This window comes from Xiphophorus hellerii, chromosome 16 (assembly GCF_003331165.1).
Source record: "Xiphophorus hellerii strain 12219 chromosome 16, Xiphophorus_hellerii-4.1, whole genome shotgun sequence".
NCBI classification, from domain to species: domain Eukaryota; kingdom Metazoa; phylum Chordata; class Actinopteri; order Cyprinodontiformes; family Poeciliidae; genus Xiphophorus; species Xiphophorus hellerii.
In genome coordinates this window covers 10,172,256-10,186,099 of record NC_045687.1, presented here as the reverse complement: position 1 = coordinate 10,186,099, position 13,844 = coordinate 10,172,256, and the positions used below count along the sequence as shown (strand labels likewise).

Below are 13,844 nucleotides of genomic sequence, written 5' to 3'. Positions count from 1 at the left end.
TATTTCATTCAGCAATTTACAAATGTACCAAATGCAATGCATCTAAGAATGCATGATGAATTTTAATTATTTATGCCACTGGACTTAAGAGTTTCTTTATATAATTATTAATTAAAGTACCCTGTTATTATCTAGGCTTTGGTTGGATGAAGTGACACCAAACTCATATACACTGTGCTTACTAAAATTATATATATATATGTATATATATATATACTGTAGCATGTTAACATTTTCATTATGTAATCAGTGTCATGATCGCTATACTACTTTGCAGAAGCAGTCAAACCCATTTAACATTTTCACTGCACAACCACACACTTTTATTTATTTTTTTTATTATTTCATGTTATGACCTACAAAAAATAATTCATAATTCTTAAGTGGAAGAACCACCTTCCGATGCAAAACAGCTGTAAGTCGTTTCAGGTATCTTTCTAGCAGCTTGGTATGTTTAAAAACAGACTTGTTTGTCCTTTACTTTTTAAAACAGACTGATCATGATGCTGCCACCACTATACTTCAACACAGGGATGGTGTGATGTTTAGTGTAAGTTTTCTATATTTCATTTTTGTCTCATCAGACCAGAAGAACTGCTACAGCATGTTTGTTGTGTTCAATGGATGGCTTGTGCAAAACTGTAATTATGACAGAAACGTGATTCATTTGAGGCCAGATTTATGGAGAATGTGATTAATACTTGACTTTTGACAGATTTCTTGGTGTTTATAATAATGCTTGCTAATGTTCTCCTGAGAATCAAATTACTGATGATAGGTGACTTCTGAGGCAACTGTGCTTGCACTGGATTTTATTTTGTATAATTATTACTTGAGTATCAAAGTGGAGGAGGCTAATACAAATTGGCACAATACTTTTGTATTTGTAAAATATTTAGCTAACAACCAGAATATAAAATCTTTCTTTCATTTCACATTAATGCCCTTATAAGTAGGTCTATAATGTAACAATTCCAACAACAGCAAAAATATGAACACATTTAAGGCAAATGTATATTTTTACTAGACTTTAAGCGATTTGTTTTGTACCTTCTTCTGCAGGGCACAATGGAAGATGAAGATGAACATTCCCTGGAAGGCATTGAAGGTGGTGAACAGGTAGGCCATGATTACTGTGTTCTCATTAATAAAGAGGAGGCCAAAGGCCCATGTTAGCCCAAGCAAGAACAGCAGAGCAATGGCCCCAAGAGCCCACGACCTGAGAGAATTGGACAAAAACCGGAAAATAAGAGCTCATCTTAGGGTAGTGTTCAACAGAAATACTGATTCAGGTTATTTAATAACTAGAACTAACTTTATGTTATCCAGACGACTCGAATCTGGCTTGAGTGCTGAAGAATTGCGAATCATTTTATGGAGCGTGATCATGAGGAAAATGAGGTTGAGCTACAAACACATGATAAAAGAAGTTAACAAATCCTGTCCACAAATGTATTTGCATTGTTTAGTTTCCCAAAATAAAAGGATCCCTCATGAGTACTCTTGATTCAAAAACTGAGGTGTAAAGAATAGTGTTTGACAAGCTAATACCATAATAACAAATGACACAGGTCCAATGAAGCTCCAGATGAAGTAGTTATCCACTCGCAGCCAGCATCTGGAGTGGCACAGAGGAGAGAGTTATATGCGGCTAAGCTCAGGAACAAACATACAGACACACCAAGTCATGTGCACGCATAAAAACACACACACACTGGCAGGCATGCGCACATTACATCCCTGTCTCAGCGGATTATGTTATAAAGGCTAATAATCAGGCTTCGGCTAAGTGTACTCAGAAAACCCGGTCTGTGGGGAGGCACGAGAGCCACTCACACAGCACTGCATATTACATTTCCAGCTGGGGGAATAACATAATCCTACTTCTCAATCTGCAGGTGCAAAAGGCCTGTCTTCACACGTACGCTTTCTTGGTCCCATAGCTCCTGTAGTCTATGGCTGCCGAGATGCCCACCACCAGCGCGGGGAAGCAGTAGCCGCACAGATAGTAGTACTTTTTGCGTGAGTACTCGCTCTCAAAGACCTCCACGAGCATGAGATACAGTTGCACACCCTCCAGACACATCCAGGAGAAGGCAGCCAAGAAGAAAAAATGGAGAAGGCCAGCAAAGATGGGACAGACGATCTGAGGGCAGCGATAAGGAAGAAGGACGACAGAGAGAAGAGGAATGAAAGAAAAAAAAATTAGGGCGAAGTAAGAGGAATCATTGAGATTAAGACATTTAACCAAGCGAAAAACAGGGAGAGGACAGAACAGGGTCACTATCAGGTACCGAACACAAAAAAGAGGGGAAAAAGGAAAAGCTGCCCCTCGGTGACTGGTACTGCGCATATCATTGAGAGGTAATTTATTACCTTGTCTAGTAAAGGTTTTATAGAGTAAATTAATGACACAATGCCTCAGCTTCAATTTCACAGTAATTCAGTGGGAAAAAAGTTTGTAAAATCACCTGAGTTGTGCTGTAAATGTCATTCTCAAGTTAATTATGCATAGAAACTAACCTGACCTTTTGACTCTGTCTAATTTACAACATATAAGCAAGTAAATTGAGTACTAAAGGAGGCTTCATAACGCCAAAAAAAATAGGACACGTGTTTAATTACCATGGGGGGAAAAAAAACAACAAAATCATGCGTAAAAATCTATAAAAAGGAGGTGAGGTAGGAGGCTCTATGGCTGGAAAACTCACATGATATTCCGTCTTGTCGATACCGATGAGGAAAAGCAGCTCGGCGATAAAGAGGTTGATGCAGAGGTTCTTGTGGATTGTGTTGCGGTCAGTCTGCAGACCCCGCAGGAAGCAGAAAGTGGAGATGCAGATGGCCAGACACACCAGGGAGATGACGATGCCCACCCAGGTGATGACGAACAGGATCAGTTCGTGCATTCGACCCTAGCGGATTAAAAAGCGACAGAGAAAATAAACAGGTGTAAGGAGTGTTGAAAGGAAAACGGTGGGGGTGTCGGATTAGAAGCAAACAATTTCCCCATGTCAAAAAAACCCCCCAGAAAAAAATAGAACGTTGTGAAGGAAGAATAGTGGGACAGGAGATAAGCAGCAGAAACAAAAGAGGGAAGGATGGAAAGAGGGGGAAGAGGAGAGAAAGAGCCAAATTGCCTTATTTAATATTTGTAAATATATGCACAGAGCTAAAATGTGAAGACAAAAGACAAGACATTCTGAAAAAAACATGACATTTAAATTCATGTGAATGTCAGCTAGAAGTACTGGGACATGAATTTGTAAGCTGTTGCCTCCCTGAATGTCAGCGTGAAAGAAGAAAAAGACAAAATTCAAAACAAAGAGCTTGTCAGCCTTGAGAAGGGAACATTATTGCGCATGTGTGTGTGAGGGTGTGTGACTGAGTGAGTGCTAATGCTCACGTGAATGAATGTCAGCATAAATTAACCCACTTCCATTTTAAATGTGTGTCTACGTGCCACGCCCTCGCTGCCTTACATCCGCCTCGTGGTGAGCCATGAGCACGGCGAAGTTGGTGAGGTGGCTGCAGGAGCACGTGGTGTGTGTGCCGTTGGTGTCCAGCAGCCTGCAGCCCTGCGACGACCACTGACCCGTCATGGAGCGCTCAGAGTAGTTCCAAAACGAGCAATTCGGAGTGTAGTAATTCTTGTTCTGCAGAAAAGATGGTCATCAAACGGTGGTCATCAAATGTGTTCATTTTTTTAGACAATCGTAACCTGAGTAAACATAAAAATATGATTTTAAATGACGGTTTTAAACAAGGGCAATTATCCAAAACAACCACCTCCAACAGTATGCAAAAAAACCCAAAACCTAATAACTGGTTGTGTCGCCTGCTGGCTGCAACGATGCTATCAAGTGTTTGTGATAACCGGTAATGAGTGTTTTACATCTCTGTGCAGGAATTTTGGCTCATTTCCCTTTGCAGGACAATTTTAATTTAGCCACAATAAAGAGTTTTAAAGCATGAACCGGTGTATTTTTTTTTCTTGAGACACTCGAATGTGAACTTCCTGGCATGATTTTGATTATTGTTTGACTGTAGGAGAATTGTTCTTTTTATGACACATTTTGTTAGTTTGACCTCAGATGTAAAGGCATGCACTGTCTTTAAAAAATTTGGTCTTGTGAGTCATAAAATCAGAAAACAATTTTATGGTTTTCTGAGACTTTTCCAGGCATATTTTTGCTCTCTCTCTCCTTTTTCTTACATTTAAACAAACATGGGTGTTAACCAAAGCAAATAAGATCTCCAATGCTTTACATGTTTTTTGTCGAGTCACCTGCAAGCTTTTATTTTGGTAAGTCAGACAGCATTTTGAAGGTTCACAAAGTTTTTCACAAAGTCTCCTTATAATTGTGGTTCGCTGAAGTCCCAAATTTTTAAAAATGGCTTTGTAAGTATTCAGGACTGATGTGAATGAAGTTGGGTCTTATCTCTCCTTAAATGTCTCAGATCATGGCATAATGTTTTGCTGTTTGGGATTTGCAATCCTACTTCATGTCTAAAATGTTCTATTTGAATAATTTCTTAGTAATCAGGCCTGAATGTGGCCAGTGAAATTGAACTCAGCTTCCATATAATAGTTAACAGTTAATTCATGATTTAACAAGGACAAAAGTCCAGAATGATTTGGGTAACATTTCTTCTTCAATACATGACAACAGCATTTGAAAATTTCAGCTTTTGTTTGACAACTTAAACCATTTAAATATGACCCCCCCAAAACAAAGAAATAATGCTACCTGAAGATGTTTGAGCGTGAAGATGACCGGCTGAGTGAGAAACACTCTGCTGGACTCTTTGTTGATGGAGGCGGCGATTACATGGGAGTTGACCGCCAGTCGTTTCCTCTCATAGTTCGATCCCTCCATTTCTATTTTCACCGTAGCATTCTCAGTGGACAAGAAAGATCCCAAATTTTTGTACAGAATGAACACCACTTTTACTTGTCCTGCAAAAGATTACATGAGAGAGCAAGAAATTAATAATAAGGTGTGAAAACAACCTTATTATTAGTTATTTAAAAAGGGGAGCTGCATGAAACCATGAGGGAGGAAGTAAAATAGAGAAATTAGGGCATGATATGGAAACAGCAGCAAAAATGGCAGAGACAGAGAGCAGAGAGTGACGGAGTGAGTGAAAGGGAGATGGAGAGAGGGAGTTAGTGAAGGTTAGAATGATGGTAAGGACCGTTTCATTTTGACTGGTGCAAGAGAGCGAGATTTAATGTGGAGGGCAATGGAACATTCATCCCTCAAGCATTCACAGATCTCTTATTATTCCATATGAATATTTCATGTGGGTTTGTTTCAATCATTCTAATCTCGTTCCCACTGCAGAATCTAGCGGAGGCAGAAAACAGAGGGAGGGTAGGGATGGGGGGTGGGGGGTGGGGGGGGCTGCTGAATGAGGAGGGGAGAGAGAAAGGATGATGCGGTGGGAAGGGGGGAGGTGGAAACAAGAGAGATGTGACACGGGGATAAGATGGTGGAAAGACTAAGCAAGGCAATGAGGAAAAGAATGGAGAGAGAGTGCTGAGATAGCTGTGCCAAGCTGGGGCCGATTGTAATCTACACGCCTCCCCAGCTATTCTATTAAGACTGCTGTTAAGAAACCATCAAGAAAAGAAATTGTCTCAGCGCTTTTGTTAATCTGATTAGGCTGTTATTATGAACCAATAACTTAGTCAACTGCATGCAGATTGTTTTAAGATTGCACAAAAATGCAAATGAAAACATAAGCGAGTGAGCTGCTGAGGACAGTGCAGTCTTTCAGACGTAGGGGGCGAGGAAGAGGAGGAGTGAAGGCCGCTGACCGTTGCGACTGTACTGCTTGATGGTGGAGGCTGAAAGCTGAATGGTGCTGTCGCTGGCATAATTCTGTGGGAATGACAAGTCCTGAAGGTCCATTTCTGTGTTGACGACGTGCACCTCCAGATCTGGTGGTGAAAAGACACAGCCATGAACCTGAGGCAGAGCTTCACCCGGTGGATCGGAGTCCGTCACTGTCCATAAAACAAACAAAACTTTTCTCTCACCGACGCTGGGGGCTCGGTCGGAGAAGCGGTTCCCGTACATGTTGTTGGCCAGGAGGAAAGCTCCTTTTTCCAGGACATCCAGGAGCATGGTGGCGGTGTGAGCCTGCTCTGTGCTGTTCATGTCCTGCCAAGAGTCCAGCGCCTCAGGCCGGAGCAAGTTGTCCACCGTCTGAACAACCGCCTGGAGCAGAAACATGTCATATGCGTAGACTATATTATCAAAAATGTCTTACTTTTGTATTAAGAGGACTTACAGAAGTCAAAATTCCAACAACAACAATAACAACAGGGTTATAGTGACTACAAATAACTATCGGTGACCAGAAGAAGATAATTGCGGTCAATTACAAGAATGTTTTTTTCTGACGCATATTCTAAGACATATTTTTTTACTGATCTAGTGCCCAATACTTATACACTAACAGCTCACGTTATCAACGACAGTATTCATGTGGAAATTGGTTCTAAGAGAAGACTAATTTCCATTTCCTTGGGGCGTTTCATATTGAAGTCAAAGAAAGAAGCAAAAAGTTAGAGATCAACAAATAACAGAAAATTCATTGATGCTCTGCTTGATCTTTTTGAACAGTCCCGATTCATCTGTTATCTGTGAGGAAATCTCACAGTCAAGGTAAGAATCTATTAAATCTGTAATTACATTTAACATTTAACAAACAGATCCACATAGAAGTAGTCTTTTGTTTGTCTTCTGCATTCATTTTGTGGGTATTTTACTACTTTATTGAGGAACTTTGAGGATTGGTATCCAAACATAGCAAAGGAATAGATACCAATGCTGGTGCTGGAGGGCAGTGTGAAGGATTTTATTGTTCGTATCTTGACTTTCAGAACATAATTCTTTCATTTTACTGTAAGCAGAAGTTAAGGCAGTTAATTTTTCAACTAACGCAGTATAAATGATCTTGATTTAACAATTGGTAAAAATCTGTTGGAAATGGTGATCTGAAATGGCTTCAGAACATGTGATTGATATATCTCTATAGTAATGACAGTAATGATTATTACTTTTCGGTTTTGCGTCACTTCATATCCAATTCTGAGTAAGCCTAATTCTGGATGACTAATTATCAGGCAGTCGCTCATTAACACTGTTTTTAAGAGCCTAACTCTTTTCTCAGGAAGTGCTATTAGCTGTTAATTACCTATCATTAATTACCAGTTTGCTCCTGAATTTGCTTATCAGTGTATTTGTAATGATTTATTTTGTGTATTAAATGATACAGTCCAAATATGTTTGATAAGATATTTAACTTACAAGTTTACTATAATTATTTCCTAGAAGCTTACCAGGCTCCTGCAATAAATTTGTTATTATGCCATGTCAGACATATTACCATTCTATTTCACACTTACAATTCATTTAATGGCAATTTTGATGGTTGTATCAGCTATCCAATTTATTGGAGTAGCCTGCTTGATGAATCATGTAATTCTCTTGCTCAGACCTCTCAAAATGAAGGATAGACTGCTGTGTGGAATAAAGAGCACTGCCGTTAAGAAAATGAATCGAGCATCAGAATGCAATCCATTCGTGGCAGAGGAAAAAGGCTGAGGATGTTTGTATGTTATCCTTGGATCAGTGGTTATTATGCAAAGCTACCTTGCAGCAAGTGACACAAAGTAATAGCCCTGTAACATTCGGCACCGCATGCTTTGCATTCATCCTGCACAAACGGGGATCGTAAGACGTGGGGGTCATATTACAGCAGGATGCAGAGAGGTCAAGGCGCATAAAAGACTGGCTGCCGCAGAGTGCTGCATTTTATCATTACAAAGCAGAATACACAATGCTTTTTCTTGATATTAGATAAGAGCTTTCCCAGAGCCAAAGATATTGCATACATATTGAAATCGCAAAGAAGGGTGTCATAAGACAAACTGTTGCTTTTCATAGTGTAGTCAAATTAGATTTTCTCCAAGCGACAGATATTGTACCTTATTGTGCAAGATGATGAGGCCAAGGCTGATATTAAACATATACCTTAAGCTCCATCACAGCACAGCAGGATTATGCTGAATGGAGGTGAGTTCTTTATGAAGTGACACAATTTTACAAATATACATAACAATAACACCAGCAGTAAAAAATAAATAATATACAGATTAAATTATTTTAATGTGTGGAATACATTTAATTACAGTGAATACTGTCTGTCCTTCAGCACAAACCAGAGGTTTTGTAAGTGATTATCCCAAAGACAGGACATTAATTCTGCTATGGAGCCTGAGGAATTTCATCCACACAAACCCAGTCTGCTCCAGAGTTTAATCTTGCCTCAGTTATTCAAAGTCTCAGAACAGTTTGATTCCAGGCATTTAAAGAAGACGGATAAAAGAAAAACGCCTACCTGGATGTATGCCCGACAATTCTGCTCCCGCTTCTGGAACTGGAGAGAAGAAAACAAAGCTTGGATTTATTCAACTGCAAAAAGAAAAAGAAAGATACTAAAATGTTTAATAGTCTATGCAGTTCAAAAGAACCAGAATGTTGCTTTCTATCGTTTGATTTGTGCGTGTGTTCAATTACACTTTCTTGTACCTTATTGTAGTTTCGTCCAGCTGATTCTTTATTTCTGGGCTTCAGGGCTTGAAGCTGGGCGTCCAGTATATCCAGCAGCTGCTCAATCAGCCGGACAGTTGAACTAATATCACCGGCTTGGATCCGGCCTCGCGTGTGGTTCACCAGCTCACTGGCTATATTAGGAGCATTCTCCCCACTCTTTATCTACAGAAGAGAAGGAAATATTCAGATTTATTTGCCAATCCCACACACAGAATTCCCTCTAATATTAGGTGGTTTTGTGTCCTTTTAAATAAAGACAAACCGTGCAGAATGCACCATGAAGTCTTTGTTATTCTTAGACGTTTTTCACCAGCAAATTGCAGTCGCTGCAAACTCGTTGCAGCTGCAATTGATTTTTTTCTGGTAAAGTGGATTCTTCCAATGGCAGTTCTTTAAAGGGTGATAAAATTTGTCCTTCAAAGCACACACCCACACGCTTTAGAAATGTTTCAAGGAAATCCATCAGCAATATGCATGGAGAAATAATTAATACACCCAATTTAGCTGCTTTGATCACACATGTGGTTTGGATATTTAATTATATCTAAGCATAAATGCCTGTGGATCGGTATGAGGCTATGAAGTTTAGTTACTGCGCAGAAGTAAGACACAGCTGAAGGTAGAGATCGATATTTGCAGTGGCCATAACAAAGCCCTGATCTCACATTTGTGAGCAGGGATGGAAATTGCAAATAGGAATTCTTATAAGATTTACATAAACATCTGAACATAAACATGCCAACAAATTCTCACTTTTATTTATCATTTAGCAAAAAAACAAAAAACAAACAAACTTGAGTTCTTACGTGACAGGCAAATTTGTTCTGATTTAAGACCAGGCAGAAAAAAAGGTTTATGTGTCTTGTTTTACAGTAAATGTGAGCCAAACTTTGCAAGAATTGTGAAACTGCAGGAGTTTTGGGGGCTTTTTTGCAACAAATGCAGGCTAGCATTAATCTAATTATATTTGTGAGGGGGGAAAAAATTATTAATTAATCACCATGAGCACACGCCTTGTAATAAAAGACCTCTATTTTAATCAGGACAGCCTTGGATGTATGTTAATGTTTTATCATGTGTGGACAGGGAAGGTGTCCAGGGGAGAAGGGCAGAAGAAAGGGACAGACCTCTGACCAGGGATGTGGCTCTGGGTCTCACCTTCTGTGCCACCTGGTTGACCCATGGGGAGGTGCAGTTACTCAGGTCAGGACCCCGTGGGTTCCAAATGACCTGGTCCGCCAAACACTGGAAAGAAGCAATGCCTGGAGAAAAGGCAGGTAGGAGGAAGACGGGTATAGGGGAATGGAGAGATAATAAGCATTAGGTGACTGCAATTAAAGGGGACAGTGTGAAGGAGAGGGATGAACAAAGAGAGCTTGTGATAGTTTTAGCCTAGCAGAATTAAACACAATTAATTTTAAATATGCAATACTCAAAGTGTTTGAAGATGAGTATGAAGAAGGAGGAGGGAAGAAGAGGAAAACAGAGAGAGAAATGAGACTGAATGGAAAAAGGTTAAAAAAGACGATAAAGTCAGTGAACACAGGAGGAAAGACGAAGGGGGGCCTACTGTATTCTTGTACCTTCACATAATATTTCATCTCTGCACACATAAAGAATATCAGGTATGATTCCTCACTGTCGAATAAAAACACCTGATGGAAGTGTGCGCCTTCCGCAGAATCTCATTTCCACTCTGGTGTTTTTGCTCAGTGCGAGGGTTCAGAGGAAGGACATCATGCAGGGACAGAAGCAGGGAGGGGTCTATCTGCTGCTGCTGCTAACACAAATACCCAACATCAAGTCACAAAGACAAGGCGGAGGAGAAGAGGACGGTTACCACATAGGACAAAGAGGGAAGCAAATTGGACGAGCATAGATGATAGAGATAATGGAGCAATGCTTCGTAGTCATAGCGGGATCATAGCAGATGTGGTTTTGTTTTATCTGCTTCTTTCTCGCTCTCGCCTGCTGATTTTCTTCTTTCTCTTTTCAACTTTTCTCATTCTCTCCTTTATCGATCACAGAACTGATTCATGATGAGTAATTACATCTGCTGCTAATTTAACATTAAGATAACATCAAAAAACCAACAAAAACAATTCGAGAGGAAGACTGAGTGAGATATCATTCTTTGTTTGATTTCTTTTTGTTTTTGAAGGCTAGATGTCTGAAAGTATGGCAAATAATACGGAGGAAAGTGATGTCCGTGTTGTGTGGCCTTTCATTTCATTATGTGCCACTTTCAATCAGCTCTGTTTCTGTGGGAGATGAGCCTTTCATTTATGGAGGACGAGCTTTTATCTGCGAGTCCTCAGAGACGGCGCACACTGGTGGGACCAGCATGGGGACAGAAGGAGGTAGCAGTGGAAAAAAAAACAAGCAGAAGAGCACAAACATCCTGACGGCTTGGAAAGTGTGAGAACATATACGGCACAAGGACTTACAAAGATGGGATATATGCATTATGGGAACATTTAAAACAGAAGTGTGCAAGTACATACAGTGTACATGCCCTGTTAAAACCACAAGCTTTAATGGAATTTATGAGGCTCGTATGTGACACACCAGCTTAAAGTATAAATCTGAAAAATTTTATACAGTTTGGAGCTGAATTCTGTAAGAAAACTAGAAGCTGCAAAATGTGTTAATCACCTTCCAGCTGAATAACACCCAAGGTATACAGCCAAAATCACAATAACATTTTTTAGATCAAATCATATTCACATATCACAATGACCCAACTAAAAACAATTGATGTTTTGTTGCAAGAAAATGTGAGGCCATCTGTATTTGTCCAACCTAACTCAGCTTGAAAAAAATAAATTTTTAGAATTGCTGAATATAGATGCATGACCCACTTTTCAGATATTAATTGGGGGGAAATTTTGAGCACCTGTATCCTTCTGCTGCACAATTATTATCTACCTTGTGTTGGTCTATAAAATCCCAGTTAAATACCATGAATTCCTTGCCGTTTAAAATGCAGTATGAGTGCATTTTAAACAGAAGAGCTACATGCTGATATCCTTACCCAAAGATCCTTTAGGACAGGGACGGTCCACAGTTTCCCCTCGCTGAGTGGTTGGCCACTGGATTCCCCGAATGAGCTTAGTTTCACAAAAAGGCCGATCTGGGCCTTGAGGAGCAGGAGGAGGAGGCGGCCGGCGAGTGACAGGTACGGTGGCTGTGATTGGACGCAGATCGGGATGCTTGTTAATGGAGCCGATAGGGCGTGAGGTGGGGGCCAGAGGTCGTACGGTAGAGGGACTTGCACTGGAGGTGAATGCTCTTGATGGTGGAGTAGGGGTCACTTGGGTGGTAGTCAGAGGGCCTGAGAGTAAATTGAGTGGTAACAGAGAGTTTGCGTCTTAATAGAGGCTGTTGATCATTTGTGAGAAATCAAACAACAAATTATACATCAAGGAAATTAAGAAACGAAGGACATATGAATGCAAGATGTTCCTCAGAAGCTTAGTTCAAAAAGCAGTTACTCCGTAACCGGGGTGACAAACTATTTTTTAAGCTTCTCAAAGAAACTCTGCATAGCAGAAAGGAGGCGCCGGGGAGAACAGCATCATCACAATTCAGAGATAAATTAATAATTTATCAAATGCATCAGAGAAGTCACCATCACTAACAACCAAACCTAATGTGAAGATGAAAGCAACACATCACAACTACAAAATCCTAGCAGATCAAACAGAGTCAGCGTGCGGCTCTGCGAGTGCTGCCGCCTGCTCGTCTCCACCTCGTCTCTCTCTACGCCTAATCTCAGCTTCTTGCCCGTCTGTATGCAGCTCAGACTCTCAGCACATCGCAGCCGTCCCCTCACACGGATGAACTGCCGAAAAGCAGCATGCCACACCCTTTTTGACATTCCAGTTTATCAGGTGGTGATGACTTTTTCATTATTCATGACACACTCAACTTGATATGAGGTGCCACAGCAGTCGTATGAGAAAAAAGCTATTCCATATTATTACTAACACGCTGGTGGATAATTTGCAATCCTCGAAATTCAAAGAAGCATATCTTACATGCACCATCTGAAGAGTTTCTCAGATCAAAAGAAATAGCATGTGGTGCAGACTAAAATATTTAAGCTGTTGCTGAAAGAGCATTTTACAAATTTGAACAAACTGTCTGCGAGACAAAGCACAAGTTCCTGGTTAATGATTCCATCATAGCACATTATGTCACCATATGCTTTCCTTGGAATCATTGCTCACCAGTGGTGGGGTCTGGTGGCCCGAACTCGAGCGGGTAGCGCAGCACGTTGTAGTTATTCCAGACATACAGCTGGTTGTCTCGAGGGTTGTAGTCCACAGAGGATACATATTGGTAGGGGTTCGGAAAAGCGATGTTGACCGGCTCCTCACGCGCACGATTGGTGTTGTAGGCATACATCACCAGGTCTCCGCCTGCTTCGCTGTCATCGTCCTGGTAGACTGAGCGCACCGCGTACAGAACGCCACAAGCCATGAAGGCGTTGGATGCCATCCTCTTGTCGAAGCTCGTCTCCCAGGTGCCTTCAAAGCGTAGCGTATAAGGGTTAACCTGAAGGTGCAGAGAAAATTAAAAAGACTAAGTAGTTAGTCAGAGAGCTTTACAGCGTTTTAAAAAATATATATTTTGTGACGATACAAACACAAACTTTAATGTATTTTTAGGGGATTTTCCATAATAAATCAACACAAAGAAGTGTCTCATTGCAATATGAAAGGAAAAGGCATTGAACTTTTAGGATTTCACATTTAAAAATCTACAGACCACGTCTATATAGTTACCCTGTTTGAGTCAATACTTTGTGAAACCATCTTTTGCTGCAATTACAGCTCCAGAGCTTGAGATGTGTCCAGTTTGCACATATAAAGATTCAAATGTTTGACAACTCTCTTTCCAAAGTAACTCAATCTCAGTAAGCTTAAACATTTGCCACAGGTTAGTGATTTATTTGTTTGAGCTCTTTAGGAGATAAGACTTATATGTTTTAAAACAAACAAATTAAATAACTTATATTAAAATAGTAATATATACTAAACCAACTCTTCACTGAGATTATTTTACAAACAAAGAAAAAGCGATGCATACTGGTATTATCGAGGATGAAGCGCATCTTTTTAGGTCATAATATCTCCAAAGTCAAAATGATTTGTTTTGTAGACCAGATGCAATGTAAAATAAATCAAATACTAATCTTGCTAGCAAAGA

At 40.2% G+C, this 13,844-nt stretch overlaps 1 protein-coding gene across 2 annotated transcripts in view; it reads right to left on the bottom strand.

The window, feature by feature from the left end:
- adgrl1a (adhesion G protein-coupled receptor L1a) overlaps nt 1-13,844 on the bottom strand; it is a 114,030-nt gene that overhangs the window by 15,422 nt on the left and 84,764 nt on the right. For both annotated transcript variants that reach the window (XM_032588358.1, XM_032588359.1), the window contains 14 exons: nt 12,863-13,190; nt 11,665-11,964; nt 9,789-9,892; nt 8,607-8,792; nt 8,416-8,454; nt 6,047-6,227; nt 5,825-5,947; nt 4,752-4,960; nt 3,483-3,656; nt 2,712-2,915; nt 1,926-2,146; nt 1,552-1,618; nt 1,316-1,407; nt 1,051-1,219 (listed from right to left, as the gene is read on the bottom strand). In XM_032588358.1, the coding sequence (XP_032444249.1) occupies nt 1,051-1,219; nt 1,316-1,407; nt 1,552-1,618; nt 1,926-2,146; nt 2,712-2,915; nt 3,483-3,656; nt 4,752-4,960; nt 5,825-5,947; nt 6,047-6,227; nt 8,416-8,454; nt 8,607-8,792; nt 9,789-9,892; nt 11,665-11,964; nt 12,863-13,190 (2,397 nt within the window). The remainder of the gene's footprint in view (nt 1-1,050; nt 1,220-1,315; nt 1,408-1,551; nt 1,619-1,925; nt 2,147-2,711; nt 2,916-3,482; nt 3,657-4,751; nt 4,961-5,824; nt 5,948-6,046; nt 6,228-8,415; nt 8,455-8,606; nt 8,793-9,788; nt 9,893-11,664; nt 11,965-12,862; nt 13,191-13,844) is intronic.